The sequence below is a fragment of the Orbicella faveolata genome, unplaced genomic scaffold (genome assembly GCF_042242905.1).
Source record: "Orbicella faveolata isolate gen_17 unplaced genomic scaffold, um_ofav_v1 contig_3, whole genome shotgun sequence".
In the NCBI taxonomy this organism is placed as follows: domain Eukaryota; kingdom Metazoa; phylum Cnidaria; class Anthozoa; order Scleractinia; family Merulinidae; genus Orbicella; species Orbicella faveolata.
In genome coordinates this window covers 4,259,716-4,280,033 of record NW_028301558.1, presented here as the reverse complement: position 1 = coordinate 4,280,033, position 20,318 = coordinate 4,259,716, and the positions used below count along the sequence as shown (strand labels likewise).

Genomic DNA, 20,318 nt, shown 5'->3' with positions numbered 1-20,318 from the left:
AAGGTATTACGTCAGCCATGGAATGCGTTAACGTTGCAGCTTTCACTTTCGCTACGTGACTAATAAGATCGTGTTTACTGTGGAAGTTTATTTCGCCAGAAGCGACGGTCATTAATTTATTTGCAAGTTTGCGAGTATTTCTTGTGGTTTTAGGCAAATGAAGTAAATTCTTTGGCTCTTTCATCGCAGCGAGTTCATAGATCGGAAGGAAAATGAAATATTTGCAAGCCAAGCAAAGAACATGTCAGGACATGCAATGATTACGTCATTGGTAGGGAAATAACCACCGTACTAAAGATAGCCGTCGATAACGCAATTCTTGAATTATGTGACTCGTGTGACTTCTTTGCTAGCCCTTTACTCAAGGAAAATATTAAATTTAAACTTGACTTTTAAGAAAGAAAGCTGTTGTTAATAGTGTTCGTATCTTCATGCCCATACATATCCCAAAGAAAGTTCCAGATTAACACTATTACGTCATCGGAGATTTCGCAACGGCTACGACTGATGGTGCAATAGTAGTCTGTGTTGATCAAGTGATGTGATGTCTACAGTAATCAATGAATCATCAAGGATTACTTTCGAATGTACACTGCGTTGCAACTGTAGTGCTAAGAAAATAGTTAAATTTTAAAAGCGCGGTTTTAAGATCTAACAGATCTTCTTGTTTATTTTTTTTTTGTCGGTAACCAGACGCAGACCTCCGCTCGGCCAAACTTTGAGTCACGCAACGTGTGATGTTTTTGCGGCAGAAGCTGTTAAAACATAAATACACGGACAATTTTACCGATATTGTTTTCTTTTTTGTGGAAAAAATATTTTTTCTTTTCGTTTTATCAAAGCGTTGGATTTAAAGGGAATAATAAACACGCTAAAAAAAGGTATTACGTCAGCCATGGAATGCGTTGACGTTGCAGCTTTCACTTTCGCTACGTGACAAATAAGATCGTGTTTACTTTGCAAGTTTATTTCGCCAGAAGCGACGTTCATTAATTTATTTGTAATTTTGCGAGTATTTCTTGTGGTTTTAGGCAAATGAAGTAAATTATTTGGCTGTTTCATCGCAGCGAGTTCATAGATCGGAAGGAAAATTAAACATTTGCAAGCCAAGCAACGAACTTGTCAGAACGTTCAAGGATTACGTCATTGGTAGGGAAATAACCACCGTACTAAACATAGCCGTGGATAACGCAATTCTTGAATTATGTGACTTGTGTGACTTCTTTGCTAGCCCTTTACTCAAGGGAAAAAACAATTTAATTTAATCGTGATTTTTAAGAAAGAAAGCTGTTGTTAATAGTGTTCGTATCTTCATGCCCATACGTATCCCGAAGAAAGTTCCAGATTAAGACTATTACGTCATCGGAGATTTCACACCGGTTACGACTGATGGTGCAATAATACAGTTTGTGTTGATCAAGTAATGTGGTGTCTACAGTAATCAATGAATCATCAAGGATTGCTTTGGAATGTACACTGCGTTGCGACTGTAGTGCTAAGAAAACAGTTAAATTTTAAAAGCGCGGTTATAAGATCTAACAGATCTTCTTGTTTTTTGTTTTTTTTTGTCAGTGACCATACACAGACCTCCGCTCGGCCAAACTTTGAGTCACGCAACCTGTGATGTTTTTCCGCCAGAAGCTGTTAAAACATAAATACACGGACAATTTTACGGATATTGTTTTCTTTTTTGTGGGTAAAATATATTTTCTTTTCGTTTTATCAAAGCGTTGGATTTAAAGGGAATAATAAATACGCTGAAAAAAGGTATTACGTCAGCCATGGAATGCGTTGACGTTGCAGCTTTCACTTTCGCTACGTGACAAATAAGATCGTGTTTACAATGCAAGTTTATTTCGGCAGAAGCGACGGTCATTAATTTATATGTAATTTTGCGAGTATTTCTTGCGGTTTTAGGCAAATGAAGTAAATCCTTTGACTGTTTCATCGCAGCCAGTTCATAGATCGGAAGGAAAATTAAATATTTGCAAGCCAAGCAAAGAACGTGTCAGAACGTGCAAAGATTACGTCATTGATAGGGAAATAACCACCGTACTAAAGATAGCCGTAGATAACGCAATTCTTGAATTATTGACTCGTGTGACTTCTTTGCTAGCCCTTAACTGAAGGGAAAAAACAATTAAATTTAATCGTGACTTTAAAGAAAGAAAGCGGTTTGTAATAGTGTTCGTATCTTCATGCCCATACATATCCCGAAGAAAGTTCCAGATTAAGACTATTATGTCATCGGAGATGTCACAACGGCTACGACTGATGGTGCGATAATAGAGTTTGTGTTGATCAAGTGCTGTGATGTCTACAGTAATCAATGAATCATCAAAGATTGCTTTGGAATATGCACTGCGTTGCGACTGTAGTACTATGAAAACAGTTAAATTTGAAAAGCGCGGTCATAAGATCTAACAGATCTTCTTGTTAACCGCGCGGCCATGGGCCGAGCGCGGTTCTAGGTTTACCCGTGGTTTATTTATTTTTTTTTTGTCGGTGACCAGACGCAGACCTCCGCTCGGCCAAACTTTGAGTCACGCAACATGTGATTTTTTTCCGCCAGAAGCTGTTAAAACATAAATACACGGACAATTTTACCGATATTGTTTTCTTTTTTGTGGGTAAAATATATTTTCTTTTCGTTTTATCAAAGCGTTGGATTTAAAGGGAATAATAAATACGCTGAAAAAAGGTATTACGTCAGCCATGGAATGCGTTGACGTTGCAGCTTTCACTTTCGCTACGTGACAAATAAGATCGTGTTTACTTTGCAAGTTTATTTCGGCAGAAGCGACGGTCATTAATTTATTTGTAATTTTGCGAGTATTTCTTGTGGTTTTAGGCAAATGAAGTAAATCCTTTGACTGTTTCATCGCAGCCAGTTCATAGATCGGAAGGAAAATTAAATATTTGCAAGCCAAGCAAAGAACGTGTCAGAACGTGCAAAGATTACGTCATTGATAGGGAAATAACCACCGTACTAAAGATAGCCGTAGATAACGCAATTCTTGAATTATGTGACTTGTGTGACTTCTTTGCTAACCCTTAACTCAAGGGAAAAAAACAATTAAATTTAATTGTGACTTTAAAGAAAGAAAGCGGTTTGTAATAGTGTTCGTATCTTCATGCCCATACATATCCCGAAGAAAGTTCCAGATTAAGACTATTACGTCATCGGAGATGTCACAAGGGCTACGACTGATGGTGCAATAATAGAGTGTGTGTTGATCAAGTGATGTGATGTCTACAGTAATCAATGAATCATCAAAGATTGCTTTGGAATATGGACTGCGTTGCGACTGTAGTACTAAGAAAACAGTTAAATTTTAAAAGCGCGGTTATAAGATCTAACAGATCTTCTTGTTTTTTTTAGTTTTGTCGGTGACCAGACCCAAACTTCCTCTCGGCCAAATTTTGAGTCGCGCAACCTGTGATGTTAGGCACCTTAAGCAACAGACGTCGCCGGCCTGACGATGGCAACCGGAAACGTGACATTTCTTTCGAGACGTCACTGCGTATGTACAACACGTTTTGACCTGACGTTGCCCTGAGGTCGAGAACGTGAGAACGTGGAGTTTCACGTCGCGACGAAAACGTGAGTACTTAATCTTTTGTTTTGATCCCTTTTAGCTTACTTTTGTGCTACTTTGGTGTCGAACCAAGGTAAAGTTGCATAATTATTGCCTTTATGCTTAAAACAATGTTCTGGAAGTATTCCTGGACTCATTTTTTCTTGACTGAAAAATTGTTTTTGGCATGTCAAACTAGCCTTCAGCGAAGAGGTTGCTTTCATCCAACGTAATGCCGCTCAGTATAATTAGTTTTTTCAGATTTTCTCAACGTATAATCGGTAGATTGCTATAGCTTGAAATAACATTGATTTTATTTTGGCAATACCCTCGTCTTCGTATTTCGTTTAACGTAGAGGCTTTTTTAATCGACTCGATGAATTTTGTATTCGAACAGTGTGTACATGTAGATTTTTAATGTTTACAAGAGCTGGCAAACTTCGCGCTATCAAATTGTCTCGCCTGGATTTTATTTCTTGTAAATACAAGATTATTACATCCTTCGCAGAATGCTGTTTACGATTCTTTATCAAAAGAGCTGGCGAAACTCCTGTATTTGAGCGGCCGATCAGTCTGTCGAATGAAAAACGCAGTGAGCTGAGATTTTGTTCAAAATCTATGTGTGTGTAATCTTGGCAGTCTGAAAATACGCCTGTTTTTTTTTTTTTTTTTCTCAATGAGCTGTGATACAAACTTAGGTTAAAAATCGCAATTAATTGCTTTAGCAACACACGTTTTACAAGTAAAATAATTTTTGCTCTTTACGTTTGACATTTCAAAGCAGGCAAAGTTTATAAACTTAAATTGTTTCGTTATTTTTCGCAATGATTTTACATCTCTTAGTAAAACATGAATAGTATAAGGTTTAATTCCATCGAGTTATTTTCAACTATAGTTTATCTTCAACTCGTAGACGGAGTGGACAAAACAAAAAGATGTGATGCTAACCCGAGAAATCCCTCTTTAAGGATGGTAACTTGCTGTCGCGACCGCAACCTGAAGCCGTTCTAGCGCCAGTTTCTTATCGGTCGTCACGTCGCCGTCGTCAACGAAAACGTCTGTTGCTTAAGGTGCCTGTTTATTCGCCAAAAGCCGTTGAAACATTAATACAAGGACAATGTTACGGATATTGTTTTCTTTATTTGTATGTAAAGTACATTTTCTTTGGTTTTATTAAAGCGTTGGATTCCAAGGGAAATAATAAATACGCTAAAAAAGGTATTACGTCAGCCATGGAATGCGCTGACGTTGCAGCTTTCGCTTCGTGACAAATAAGATCGTGTTTACTTTGCAAGTTGATTTCGGCGGAAGCGACGGTCATCAATTTATTTGCAATTTTGCTAAGGGTTCTTGTGGTTTTATGCAAATGAAGTAAATTCTTTGGCTGTTTAATCGCAGCGAGTTCGGTGATCAGAAGGAAAATTAAATATTTTCAAGCCAAGCCAAGAACCTGTTAGAACATGTAAGGATTACGTCATTGGTAGGGAAATAACCACCAGGTAGCCGTGGATAACGGAAGTCTTACATTATATGACTCGTGTGACTACTTTGCTAGCCCTTTACTGGTGGAAAACACCAATTACATTTAATCATGACTTTTAAGAAAGAAAGCTGTTGTTAATAGTGTTATTATCGTATCGTTCATATCGTTCATGTCCATACATATCCCGAAGAAAGTTCTAGATTAAGACCATTACGTCATCGGAGATTTGTCAACGGCTACCACTGATGGTGCAATAATACAGTTTGTGTTGATCAAGTAATGTGATGTCTAAAGTAACAAAAGAATCATCAAGAACTGCTTTGGAATTTGCACTGCGTTGCGACTGTAGTGCTAAGCAAACAGTTAAATTTTAAAAGCGCGGTTATAAGATCTAACAGATCTTCTTGTTTTTTGTTGGTGACCAGACGCAGACCTCCGCTCGGCCAAATTCCGAGTCACGCAGCGTGTGATGTTTTTTCCGCCAGAAGCTGTTAAAACATTATAACACGGATAATTTTACGGATATTGTTTCCTTTGTTGTGGGTAAAATATATTTTCTTTTGGTTTTATCGAAGCGTTGGATTCAAAGGGAATAATAAATACGCTAATAAAAAGGTATTACGTCAGCCATGCGATGCGCTAACGTTGCAGCTTTCACTTTCGCTACGTGACTAATAATAAGATCGTGTTTACTTTGGAAGTTTATTTCGCCAGAAGCGACGGTCATTAATTTATTTGCAAGTTTGCGAGTATTTCTTGTGGTTTTAGGCAAATGAAGTAAATTCTTTGGCTGTTTCATCGCAGCGAGTTCATAGATCGGAAGGAAAATCAAATATTTGCAAGCCAAGCAAAGAACATGTCAGGACATGCAATGATTACGTCATTGGTACTGAAATAACCACTGTACTAAAGATAGCCGTGGACAACGCAATTCTTGAATTATGTGGCTCGTGTGACTTCTTTGCTAGCCCTTTACTCAAGGGAAAAAAACAATTAAATTTAATCGTGACTTTTAAGAAAGAAAGCTGTTGTTAATAGTGTGTGTATCTTCATGCTCATACATATCCCGAAGAAAGTTCCAGATTAGTGGAATAATAAACACGCTAACGTTGCAGCTTTCACTTTCCCTAGGTGACAAATAAGATTGTGTTTAATTTGCAAGGTTATTTGGGCAGAAGCGACGGTCATTAATTTATTTGCAGTTGTGCTAGTATTTCTTGTGGTTTTAGGCAAATGAAGTCAATTCTTCGGCTGTTTCATCGCAGCGAGTTCATAGATCGAAAGGAAAATTATATATTTGCAACCAAGCAAACAACATGTCAGAACATGCAAGGATTATGAAACATACTAGCAAAGGTATGGCTTGGTGACATAACAACACAAGTTCACGGGGCTTGCTCAACACAACAACTTTATTCTCTAAGCATCTTGGGTAATACAACAGCTTAACACAACTTCCGGTTACGAATATATTACACTGATTTCCCCCAGATTTTCAGGATGCACTTATACCCAAGACATAGTGATAACCTACAGTTACAGGTTAAGTTTAACAACTGGTTTTCTAATCCTTTGAGATCTTCGCAAAACTGTAGGTGGACTACTTACAACTAAAGGAGATACAACAGTATCCTCGTTTTCAGGCAGATCTACATGTGGTTCAGAAGTACTATCGAGAGGATTCACATTATCATCATTTATTTTCTGACCACTTGATTCAGGCACCACGACATCTGGCTCACTGACATCATCTGGTACATTATCATGTGCTCTTATCATGTGATCAGTGTGTACATAGCTGGTTTTGTGTCCTGTCCTAACTACATACCTTCTGGGCCCACAAACTTTAATTATAGTGCCTGGAATCCACTTATCAGTCTTAGAATTAGCCCTCGAGTTTCGTACCCGCACCCTGTCATTTCTTAGAAAGGATCTTTCCCTCTTACATTTCAAATCCTTATACATTTTCTGTTTCTCTTGCTTATTTTCTACAACTTGTGCCAGATTAGGCTTAATCAGACTTAACCTTGTTCTTAGGCAACGCTTCACCATCAACTCAGCGGGGGTCACACCAGTTGTACTGTGAGGGGTTGTGTGATACCGAAATAGAAAATTAGCAAGTCTGTGTTTCATAGAGATGCCCTTTTTACCCTCAAGCACTTGTTTAACTAAAGCATCCTTAACAACTCTCACAGACCTCTCCGCTGCCCCATTAGATTGAGGGTGATAGGGTGCAACCAACGTGTGCTTGATGCCGTTTTTGTGCATGAATTCAGCCAATTCAGTGGACGGAAACTGTGGTCTGTTGTCAGACACCACCTCTTCAGGTAAACCATGAGTAGCAAAAATTAAACGGAGCTCATCAATAGTCCGTTCAGTAGTTGTAGAGCTCATATGTTTCACTTCAATCCACTTTGAGTGGCTATCGATTACTACAAGGAAGTAATCATTACCCTTCTGACAGAAATCAATATGGATCCGTTGAAATGGTCTAGTTGGCCACTTCCATGGGATCAGGGGTGCACTGGGTGGAGCATTTCTAACATTTTGGCATACTGTACATACTCTCACTGCTTCCTCAATTTCCTGATCCATTTTTGGCCACCACAGGCATGTACGAGCAATTGCTTTCATACCACATATACCAGGGTGTTCCCAATGCAACTGCCCCAGCATTTTGGCTCTAACGATTGGTGGAATAATCACCCTAGAGCCCCAAAGGACACAATCCTGTTCACAGGACAGCTCATTTCTTCTATTATGATAGGGTTTGAGGGTCTCATCAGGACACCCTTCTGGCCAACCTGACATCACAAATTGATGTACCTTACCAAGTACAGGATCTATAAGGGTTGCCTTTCCTATATCTTCTGCAGTGATTGGAAAATCATCATCAATTACACTCACACTGTAGACCACACCCTCACTTCCTATTGTGGAGTCCTCATGTGGTAGCCTTGAGAGAGCATCACAGTTGGCATGGTCTTCAGATCTCTTGTATTCAATCTCATAGTCATGCGCCGAAAGTACTAGAGCCCACCTCTGCATTCGAGCTGCTGCTAGTGTGGGGATAGCGGATTTTGGATTGAAAATTGCCAACAATGGTTTGTGATCAGTGATCAGGGTAAATTTACGCCCATACAAAAACTGGTGAAATTTATTTACACCAAAAACAATTGATAATGTTTCACGCTCAATTTGTGCATAGTTCCTTTCACTTGAACTCAGTGTCCGAGAGGCATAGGCTATTGGCCTCTCCTGGCCATCATCCATCACATGGCTAATAACTGCTCCACGGTCCCCATCACAATGCACCAACAGTGCATCACTGGTGAGACCTTGTTTACAAGCTTCGTATGCTTGCTGACACTCTTTTGTCCATGTCCACTGGACACCCTTTTTGAGGAGCTCATGTAATGGTGCTAGTGTGGTTGCTAAACCTGGTAGAAATGGGTGATAGTACTGGACCATGCCCAAAAAGATCTCAACTCACTGACGTTTTGTGGTACTGGTGCCCTTTTTACAGCGTCCACTTTTTCCTCAACTGGATGCAAGCCTTCAGCATCTATCTTCAAACCCAAATAGACAACTTCCCTCTTCAGAAATTCACACTTTGCCATCTTCAAATGCAGGTTATATTTATGCAACCTCTCCAATACCTCAGCCAGGAGTTTTATATTCTCCTGCCAACTGACACCATCAATAAGAATGTCATCCTGCTTACACACACATTTTTCTACACCTTGCAAAATCATATCCATTTTAGCTTGGAATATTTTAGGTGCTGATTTAACTCCATATGGTAATTTGGTGTGGGAATAGAGTCCCTTGTGTGTGCTAATTGTCAGGTACTCACGACTTGCTTTGTCAACACTTAGCTGAGCATATGCATGCGACAAATCAAGTTTGCGGAAAAATTTTGATCCCGAGAGGGCAGCATACAAGTCCTGTTGGGTGGGAAGGGGATACTGCTCATCTTCAACAGCTGAGTTGATGGTTACTTTGTAGTCCCCACAAATTCTAACCGATTTGTCAGCCTTTGGCATAACTACTATTGGGCTTGCCCAGTCTGATCTGTCAGTTTTAACGATTACCCCATTTTTCTCTAATTTATCCAACTCCTTTTCAACTTCATCTTTTAGTGCATATGGAACCCTACGTGGCTTAATAAATATGGGCTTTGCACCATCTTTTATGGTGATGTGTGCTTCCAACCCTTTCATGCCCTATTAGCTATCTTTGAACAACTCACTGTGTTTAACTAGTAATCCCTCAAGTTGACTTTTGGCACTTTCCAACTCGGATCTTGTTAAACTAAATATTTCACCCCACTCAAGCCTTATATGGTTTAACCAATTTCTTCCCAGCATAATTGGCAATAACAATAATTGGCAATGTATATTCATGGCTCCTGTACACTACATCACACAGCATTTCACCACACACTGTAAGGGTTTCACCCGTATAGGTTTTCAATTCAACTTTTGACGGACGAAGTGGAAAATCACTGAATTTCTGAGAATGTGTGCTCTTACTCATTATTGAGTAATCAGCTGCAGTGTCTACTTCCATTGCACATGGTGAGCCATTTATGGTCATTTCTACAGTATAACTTTTGTTGGTAGGATTATCTGTACCAACTGCATACATGGAATAAATACCTAATTCATCATTATCATCACAACCTTCTGTGTTTGATTCTAAGACACTATGAACAGTACCTTTAGCTCCTGGTTGTTTTGTTTTCATGCTAGACTCAACATCTTTACTGCGACAAACTGATGCAAGGTGACCTACTTTGCTACATTTGTAGCATTTTGCTGACTTAAATTTACACTTAGGTGCAGCATGCTTACCACCACACCGGTAACATGAGGGTTCCTTAGTGTTTACAGTTTACAGTTTATTTACTATGCCTTGGCTGTCATCACTTGCACTGACAGGACGGAATTCTTGGGTGTTCTTCTCTGCCATCTCCATTGACTTTGCAATCTGGCACGCTTTCTCAAAAGAAAGATCCTCGTTGTTCAAAAGTTTATTCTGTATTTTGGGGTTGTTCAATCCGCACACAAAACGGTCTCTCAGAGCTCGGTTGAGAAACTCCCCATAGTTACAATGAATCGATAACTTCTTCAAGGCCACAATAAAGTCACTGATGGATTCGTCTTGTTTTTGATACCGAGTTCCAAAATGAAAACTCTCTGCTATCTCTGAAGGCGCTGGATTGTAATGTTTCTCCAATGCTTTGACAATGTCCGCAAAAGGAGTGTCTTTTGGTTTCACTGGTGCCAGCAGATTGCTCAGGGTAGAATATGCTTCGAGTCCAATCTCAGTCAGAAAGATAGCACGTTTTCTATTTGCAACTGCGAGATTGGCTTCCTCTTTACCCTCGCCTGTTTCTTCAATGATATTATTTGCCATGAAGAACATTTCCATTCTTTCCACATAGGAAAGAAAAGTCTCTCGCTCAGGGCTGAACTCGCCGACACGACCAAACAATCCAATTCCCGCCATTTTGATAGCACGTGCTCAAACTTTGATCCAGTTGCCTCGGTCGAAAACAAACCTTTTTCCTCCACAGAGAAAATCAGAACTTCACTGGATTTCTCATGCGTCTTCGTGCATGTAGAGTATCCCATCCTCGTCGCCAAAATGAAACATACTAGCAAAAGTATGGCTTGGTGACATAACAACACAAGTTCACGAGACTTGCTCAACACAACAACTTTATTCTCTAAGCATCTTGGGTAATACAACAGCTTAACACAACTTTCGGTTACGAATATATTACAGATTACGTCATTGGTAGGGAAATAACCACCGTACTAAATTAGCTGTGAATAACGTAATTCTTGAATTATGTGACTCCTGTGACTACTTTGCTAGCCCTTTACTCATTGAAAAACCAATTAAATTTAATCATGTCTTTTAATAGTGTTATTATTGTTGCGTTCGTATCGTTCATGCCCATACATATCCCGAAGAAAGTTCCAGATCAAGAACATTACGTCATCGGAGATTTCACAATTGCTACGAGTACGACTGATGGTGCAATAATACAGTTTGTGTTGATCAAGTGATGTGGTGTCTACAGTAATCAATGAATCCTCAAGGATTGCTTTGGAATGTGCACTGCGTTGCGACTGTAGTGCTAAGCAAACAGTTAAATTTTAAAAGCGCGGTTATAAGATCTAACAGATCTTCTTGTTCTCTAAGATAAGCTTACTTTGCAGAATGCAGACGTAAAAAAACGCTTCCAACTTGTCTAGCTGCTCTCTCATTACTGCGCTTAGAGGAGACACAACGAGCACGGCAAAATCTTGACGTACAAGATCAAAGCCGCTTGGGTCCTACAGTTAAGTTGTGCGTATTGATAAGTCAACGATTTTCCAGATCCAGTTCGTAACACCGCTAGCAGCGTCCTTTTCTAAGAACATTTTCCCCTTATGGCATCGTATTGTTCCCTCTTCAATTCTCGTTCGGGTTGACCTAGTTTCTTTAAGGAAAACGTGATAGCGTTCTAAGAGTCTCCAAGTCAGCCGAGGAATCGGGAAATTAACGCCCAGGCGGAATGTGGGGGTTTTCAGCGGACAGACTTTTACATAAAAATACGTTGTCTAAGTGATCACGTAAAATTAAAGGACATTTCACATGCGCATACGTAACAAGACCCAACAAGACATACTTTTCCCGCGTAAAACGTAAATATGGCGGACAAAGAGGACGAGGAATATCTCCGTCTGCATTTTCATGATTATAGAAAGGAAAATGGCTATGTCTTTGTTTTTTTCGAGGGTGATCTTAAAGAATTTCTCGAAGAATATGTGTCATCGAACTCACTTAAACATGTGCTTTAACGTTTTTATCAGTCGCCACTTTCATTTCGGACTAGCTCTTATCTGTCAGCGCCTTGTCCAAAACATATTAACAACCATTAACAAAACCTAACTACACGTGATAAGTTTTGTGTGGCCGCTTAAAAAGGCTTAGGACAAAAGAAAACCCTCATCGGGACGACCAAAAAGGTGGTCGCGGCCGCTTAATATCTTAATAGTAGTGGCCGGTTAATTGGGGATTTATTTGTAGTATTTTACTGACAATAACTGCAGGAGTTTGATAAATGGACGTTAGACAAGATGTGGCATCTCGCTGTTTCTGCTATAAAAATAGCCTGCAGTCGCCTTTCATGGGGTCATAGGTCGAGTGACCTTAGGAGAAAATGAACGACTATATTTTTAGACCTATCCTTCACACAAGAAAACGTGTTCTAATTAATGGAAGCACTCCAGTTTTAAACTTATTCATATGATATCTATTTGCAATAGCGCCGCCGGTATGGGAGGACAAGAGGGGAAATGTACCCATCTATTTTGGGGGTCGCCCATTTCGGATTCTTGCATCACAGACGTGGCATTGCTTGCATGGAACTCTTAAAGTAAGTGACAAGTATGATGATTCATAATGTGCTCACATGCGTCGTCTCTCTAATCAGAATCCCGAGTTCTTTGCTTATTTCAAAGTAAGAAGTCGGCTCTGTCTTTTTCCTCGATAGGATGCGCGGGGTGGTTGGAAACCCGAGTAACCAGGGGAACATGATTACAACATGAAGAAACGATTAAAGATACAAGGAAGCAGAAAACTAGAATGTCCTGCTCAGATTCAAGTCCGTGACGTAATGGTATTTGAAGATTATGGAGTAGATGCGACGAATTGTGACACTGAGAACAGCTTGCGATCGGCAAAGGAAAAAGTGGCAAAGAAATTGAAGAAAGATTTACAGGATGGAGTACAAGGGAAAACAACTGTACGTCATTACACTCGTATACCTCTTTCTTCTCTCCACAAAGGGCATCTCATTGGTGAGACCGCTGGTGTAAATCAAAAGATAGATAAGCGAATTATCGAAAACATTTTCGAGCTAGTAAGCAAGGGTGTGACCAACATCGGCGAAGTAAAGCACAGCATCGCAGATTTCGTCGAAAAAAAACTTTTTCGTGGCGGTCCTGTGGATAAGCGACCACGCTTAAGTAATCGGAGATATCATCCTACCAAAAGAGATCTTCGGAACCACGTTTCGCGAGCCATAGCTGCCCAAAAGTACTGTAAAGATGACCAAGAGTCATTGGGGAGAAAAATTGAGGAGTGGCAAGAAAAATCACCATCAAGCAGGTTCTTCTTTAGGCCCCATCATGCCAAGCAAACCGAAGAGGCCCGAGACAAGAAGGCAGAGGAATATCAGCCGCAGCAAAACTTTCTGTTTATTCACCAGGAAGAGTGGCAACAGCGTCTGTTACAAAGATATGGTTCAGAGCTGGTTTTCATGGATGCCACGTACAAAACGACAAAGTATGCTATTTCCTTGTTCTTCGTATGCGTAAGAACAAATGTCGATTACAAGATGGTTGCCGAATTCATGACGCAGTATGAAGATCAGCAGTCGATCAGCGAGGCGTCGTCTATTTTAAAATCATGTAGTCCTCTTTGGCAGCCCATATGCTTCATGGTTGACTTCTCCACCGTCGAAATAGGCGCCATTGAAGAGCAGTTTCCTGGAGCAACTGCCTACATTTCTGGTTTTCACAGGTTGCAGGCATGGCAGCGGTGGGTGAGGAAGAGTAAAAACGGTCTCAATTCCCTGGAGCAGGAGGAGCTGCTGGCTCACTTGAAGCTTGTTGCGAACGCGACCACTCGCAAATCCTACGATTCTGCAGTAGCTTCCCTGAAGAACATGTCTTTGTACAAAGAAAAATCAAACGTGCAAAAGTACGTCGACAACGTGTGGCTTTCGTGTTCTTTCCGTTGGGCAAAATGCATGAGAAAGCGGCAAGTACTCAACATCATCGATACTAACAATGGAACAGAGGCCCAGAATAAGACCTTCAAGTATGAGTACTTACCGCTCTCGTTGGATAAGTCCGTATATGGAATCTCTGTGATGTTAGTTGAGAGGTACGTCCCTGACTGTCATCAAAGGTACCTAGAGCGTAATGTGCAGCTGAGCAGCGCATACAGGAGATTCAACTCGACAATACCATCATACCTGCATAATCGGCCGCCACATTTCATCAAGCATTGTCTTAAAGCAAAGTTCAGCTCAGGTGACTTGAGGGAATGCGATGTTCAATGTGTCGACATAGTAAAGGGTGTTTTCTCTGTGCGCAGCCCATTGCAGCACAACCGCTTTCACGAGGTCAACTTAAGTGAGCCTAAGTCCACGTGTGAGCAGTAGGAAAAATTTCACTATCCATGCAAGCACTTCTTTGGCGTCTTCAATTTTTTTGCTGATGAATGGGACTTTGAGAGTCTTCCGTCACATTACCGTAAAAGTGTTTTCATTACACTGGACACTGGCCATCTGGAAGTAGCTTCAACGCTGATGAAGCTGTATCTAACAATGACAATGTTGATAAGGTAGAGGGAGGCCGCCAAGATCCAGTCACAGTCGGCGAAGATGAAGAAGTACATGATGAAGAGGTACATGCCGAACATAGTGACGACTCTGACGTATCTCGTTGAAGATGTTAGTGTCCTTCAAACAGCCCTTGATCCTTTGAAGAATGTGGTCAAAGCCATGGATACTGCTTGCATAAAACAAGAAGGGCTCCCAATTCGTCAAAGCCCACGAAAGCGAAAGCTGAAACTAAAAAACGTGGAATACCACAAAGTTTTCCTTCGCAGACGATTGAAACATGCAACAGCATTAAAGTCAAGCAAAGCTCCCCAAAACGCAGTTAGCTTTCACTTGACTGAAGATGATGACTTTGAGCCACCAGTGAAGCATCACAAATCAGTAGCGGTTCATGTCTCCACGGTAAGTATCTAGTCAATGCAATCGAACCGTGCAATAAAGTAAATTGAGACATGATCCCGTAAAGCCGCAAAAAGTAATATAAATAGTGCTAACCTGACTCTGCTAATTTGTTTCCATTAGTCTACTACAACGGACCACAAAATTGCGAAAGAACGCCCAGAGGATCGCGAAGATGTGATTAATGTCAATGAAAATGTTGATACGCTGGGTCCTGGTCAAGTTACCAAGAAAGCAGCCTCTTTTACAAGGAATTGTAACAAATACTTCTTCATTGTTATGCGTGTCTTCTCGTGTCGGTGTATTTATGTTACGTTTTATCTTATTTATTCGTCTAGCAATCATCTCCACAAACAAGATCACCCCAAAGATGTTGCCTTATATGATAGGATAAGGCAGGCCATTAACTGTAGATTGGCGGTGACAGATGTGATGCGAGTTTATGGGCCAACCAAAATTATAGTGAGAGACTTTTGGACTCTGATACCTCCAAGTGAGCAGACCCTAAGAGAAGAGAAGAAAGTGCAAGAAAGCGTACCTGATTTTGCTCCCGGATGGCTCACGTCCACGGTATGCTTCATTAAATAATTAATTAATCATTTATTTATTTATTTATTTAATTATCTATTTACTTACTTACATATATATGCTACCAAATTACCTCCCTCCTTTGTCTGGAAATACTGGCTCCCGGTTAGCATTGCTTTCGTTTATTTCGAAGTTTGTATTTCTTCCTTTTCGTCGGCTTAACTTGGAAAGTACTATTCGTTAATTCGTCGAAGTGGTTACTTTCTACAAAAACATGGCCGTCCACAATTGGTAGGCGCCTACAACCACCTCCTCAGATAATCTGTGGGCATATCGAAAGGGCTACTACACCGAGCTCCTCCTTGTCCACCTGACGGAAACTTGGAGAGATGCGATAGACTCAGGTCTTGTGGTGGGTGCTGCATTTGTCGAATTTAAGAAAGCCTTTGACTGTGTAGATCATGACATCCTATTAAACAAGCTTCAATGTCAATTTGGAATACTTGGCCTCTTACTAGATTGGCTGACGAGTTACCTTACATCTAGGCTGCAGTACACGGCCCTAAACGGGCAACGATCCAGATTCTGCTCGGTGTCTTCCGGAGTCCCACAAGGAAGTGTCCTGGGTCCCACTCTATTCGTTCTCTACTCAAACGATCTCTTGGGGTCAGTTCAGTCTGGGACCGTCCATATGTACGGTGATGATACGACCATCTACTGCATAGGGAGGAACGTAGACGAGGTAGCCGCTGCGCTAAATCAATCCCTAACCGAGTTGTATGCGTGTTGTGTGAGAAATAAGCTGACCCCGCACCCGAAAAAGTCCGAATACATGCTAATCCACAGAGGATCCTTTACAGGCCCCCACCCACCCATATACCTTGGAAACAACATTCTAGAACGGGCCACACAAAGTCGACTCTTGGGTGTCGATATTGACGATAAATTGAACTGGTCAGCACATATTAAGGGACTAAAGAAGAGCTTCGTCAACAAATTGAGTCTCGTTAAGAAGAGCAGATTTTTACCTAAGCAAGATCTCTTAAACCTATATTTCAAAGTTATAATCCCTGCAGTCACGTACGGTATATCCGTATGGGGAGGCACAAATCGCTCAGATGACTTCGACTCACTCGAAAGACTACACTGCAAAGCAGCAAGGTTTATTTTCAACTTTCCTAAAGACCTACCATCAGTTGAAGCCCTCACCAGGGCCAAATGGGACACTCTAAGAACCTAGCTGCCTATTATAAGAACTCCATTCTGAAACTAATTTATAAAATGAACTACAATGATTCAACACCCTGTATGACTGCACATATTGCAAAATCACAATCCTCCTATAATCTAAGAAACAGCCTTACGCTGGAAATCCCTCATTTTAAATCAAACATCAAGAAATCCTCCGTATCTTACAGAGGTACAATTCTGTGGAATTTTTTACCGATTGGATGCCGAATGGCGAACAGTGTAAACAGCTTCTCTAAGATGATCAATAATCTTACTTTGGTCAGGGACATTAGTTTTGCGAATATATACTGCAGAAGATGACTCGACTGCCAATTGGTATATGTTTATTAGACGCATAATGTTAATAATTAGGTAATTATTATTTGCTGCAAATTTTTATGCAAAGTAGATTACATCTTACATTGTAAATTTTTTTAATTCTTATTTTGTAATTATTCTTTATTGTTTATTTACACACGACCCCACAAGCTGCAAGCTTAATTACTTATCGTGTTTAAATAAAGGTTACTTACTTAGTTATTCCAAATAGTGTCTATGGGCGGCAGCACGCGTCGCCTGTGGAAAGGTGCAAACTTTCAAGACGTTGAAATCATGGTCGTCCCAATGAATATTACAACCCGACACTGGACCCTTCTGGTATGTTCCGTTAACGTAACAAAATAATCTTGTTCATGGTGGTTTTTATCAATTTCGTCTTCCATTTACAGACGGTTGATGTGAAACGTAAAAGGCGGTTGTACTTTGATCCCCTGCATCTAAGGAGAGGAAGATGAATGGCAACGACAGGCTATGCTCCTTGATTGAAAATATAAGGTGCCCATATCTGACATAGAAGCTCTACTTTCAAAACAGTTACTATGTGACAATGTGACAATTTCTGATTTAGTAAAGTGTCAGGGACTTATTCTATGCATTCCTTGTCCTTTTTCTTATCCGCTCTTGCGGTGAACTGATCGATGTAAAGACCGGATGGAAATGCACAGAGTGGCCTTGTGCCGAACCTCTTCACTACCAGGAGGATGGTTACAACTGCGGAGTCATAATTTGCTTGGCAATTTTCTCAGTATGTTACAGGAAGACCTCGCAAACAACAAAATTTAACTTGTGTTCTGTTCACTAAATTACTCTCATTTCCATTGCTGTCTTTTACCTATTATGCTGTAGTTTGATGTCTAGCAGAAGGACTTGACTACAATAGAAAGTTCTCTATGAGGGTGGAGAGGGAAGGAATGGCATGCGCACTTCTTGGTTCATGTTATAGTGATATGATGAGGTATGGTCGGCTTTATGCTTGATATGAGCAATATGCTGAAAACGACTTCCTGTCCATGGCATTGATGTCGTAATAAAACTTGCTGTAATCTTTCTTGTAGGAGGAATGCGAATTTATGCAAGATTTGCCGAGATGATGACGGAGAAGACTGGGTGGGCTGCGACGGGTGCGCCCAACATTTCCATGCGAACTGCCTCGTGTGTCAGTTATTCATTGACAACATTTTTATAGTTGATTGCATTATAAACTAGCCACATATTATTTGTCTTAAACAAGATTTTTGTTTTGAAACGAGTCTTAATTCCATTTGTAAATTCTTGAGCCTCTTACCAGTTGTTTTGAACACGGCATAATATTATATAGGGTTAGTCAGCTGCCACAGTGATGGAACAACGTACTTCAGTATGCCTCGGGAAAAGGCTTTATATAAATTCAGAACTCGGAATGCTACGATTCGATTGTAATGAATTTTTGCCGGACGATCCGCGCGCATTGGCGTACATGTAACTTATGTACAGAAGAGGGCAAAAGAATTGAGTATTATAATTTCGCAAACAGAGGTTAAAATGATACCAGGTGTGCGACATTCAACGAATGCACACTTTTGAAAGGTTTAAGCGTTAGTTGATGACAATTGATGAGACCTAAATAAAGTAATTAACTTTAAAGGGCTGTGTGAAAAGTACTTAAATATTCCGTGACGCTTACACAATATATTTTTATGTAAAGGTGAATTAATCAACATGACACGAGCGTGGGACAAAGAAAAATTCTGAGTCCCCGACAGGAATCGAACCCATGACCTCCCGAACACCGGGCGGGCGCTTTATCCACTGAGCTACGAGAACTCATGGAGAGCAACGTCATTTAACTGAGTTCATATATTAACTTATCACTACTCACGATGACTTCGATAGCGTTGATCCTAGCAGTATGCAGGACACCTGTCATATATGAACTCAGTTAAATGACGTTGCTCTCCATGAGTTCTCGTAGCTCAGTGGATAGAGCGCCCGTCCGGTGTTCGGGAGGTCATGGGTTCGATTCCTGTCGGGACTCAGAATTCTTCTTTGTCCCACGCTCGTGTCATGTTGATTACTTTACCTTCACATTTCATTACCGAGCTTAAAATTCACCATCTTTATTAACTTATCAATATATTTTTATTTAAAAGCATGCCCGCTGAATACCCCCACACTCCGTCCGGGCGTTAATTTTTCCCCGAGGAATCAGACGCCATCTTGAATTAGACATTCACGCCTGTGCAGTTTGACCGGAATAACAAGAATCCTGTTATCGAAAACGCTTTATCTCAGAGGTCTTCGTTTTCCCGTTCCGCTGGACAAGGGTAACGAAGGCTCTGGGAACGAGATTGACCGCGCGCCTCCTTCCTCCCTACCGCTGATCAAGGAGGGCGTGGGCTCAGTGAATGAGTTTTGGTTCGTCACGTAGTCTTTTGGCCCTGAGTGGGAGGAGTGCGTGACGAGTTGTAAGAACATCATAATGATGATGATGATGATGATGATAATAAAAATAATAATAATAACAACAACAACAGCAGCAACAACAACAACAACAATAATAATAATAATAATAATTAACGTTATTTATTGAGGGTAGCAGACAACAGTAACAACTGAAAAACCAGTGGCCCTCATATAAATATTTATAACAAAGTTTCCATATAACGCGCGCTCTGATTGGCTGAAAGAGCGTGCTTTATCAGAGAACAGAACACGAGTTGATGACGGTAAGTTGGCTTTCAAATTTTTGCTTCGGAATTTTGACAAATTTGCCCCAAATTAAACATTCCCTGTGATTCAGACAAACGCAATGGAAACGAGCTATTTGTGTGCAGTAAATATGGCTCACAGAGACCATTGTTAGCAACAGTAGTGTTATAACTGTACTAAAATAACAAGTTTTGCTATATTCCCGCCGACAAAACACGTAGCGAAATAAACAAATTCTCAACCTAAACAGTGCTTCGATAAAAGACATTATATTTGTTACGAAGGCAGAAATTACACTTAAGAAGTAAAACAACGACAGAAACAACAATTGAACAGTCTCTGTTTATGATGAGAAGCTTTATTTTTGAAAAATTCTCAATTGCTCAAACAACACTTACATGCAGTGTAGTAACGCTCGTTCTGCGGTCATCTCAGCGAAGCGAAGCGGACCGACGAGTGGTCAGTGCAAAGCTTGCTCTGATATTCTCTTCTGTACTCGGAGTAGTACCAGTGGGAGCCGTTTAGTCTCTCTAACTTTTACGCTAGTTTGGGCAATCTTGCTGCATGCGGCTACAAGCCGTAAATAACTGTAGCTCCTTTCAAATTCAACTCGGCATTTCGCAGTTTCATCCGCAAGCTTTGAACTCCGCGTTTCGTAATTCCC

The 20,318-nt window shown here is 40.5% G+C and overlaps 1 protein-coding gene across 1 annotated transcript; it reads right to left on the bottom strand.

The window, feature by feature from the left end:
- Positions 1–9,477: 9,477 nt before the first annotated feature.
- LOC149106119 (uncharacterized) lies at positions 9,478–10,601 on the bottom strand. Its single transcript, XM_089297858.1, has one exon. It carries the CDS (start codon positions 10,573–10,575, stop codon positions 9,958–9,960), a length of 618 nt encoding a protein of 205 aa, XP_089153984.1. The 5' UTR covers positions 10,576–10,601; the 3' UTR covers positions 9,478–9,957.
- Between the last annotated feature and the right edge of the window lie 9,717 nt (positions 10,602–20,318).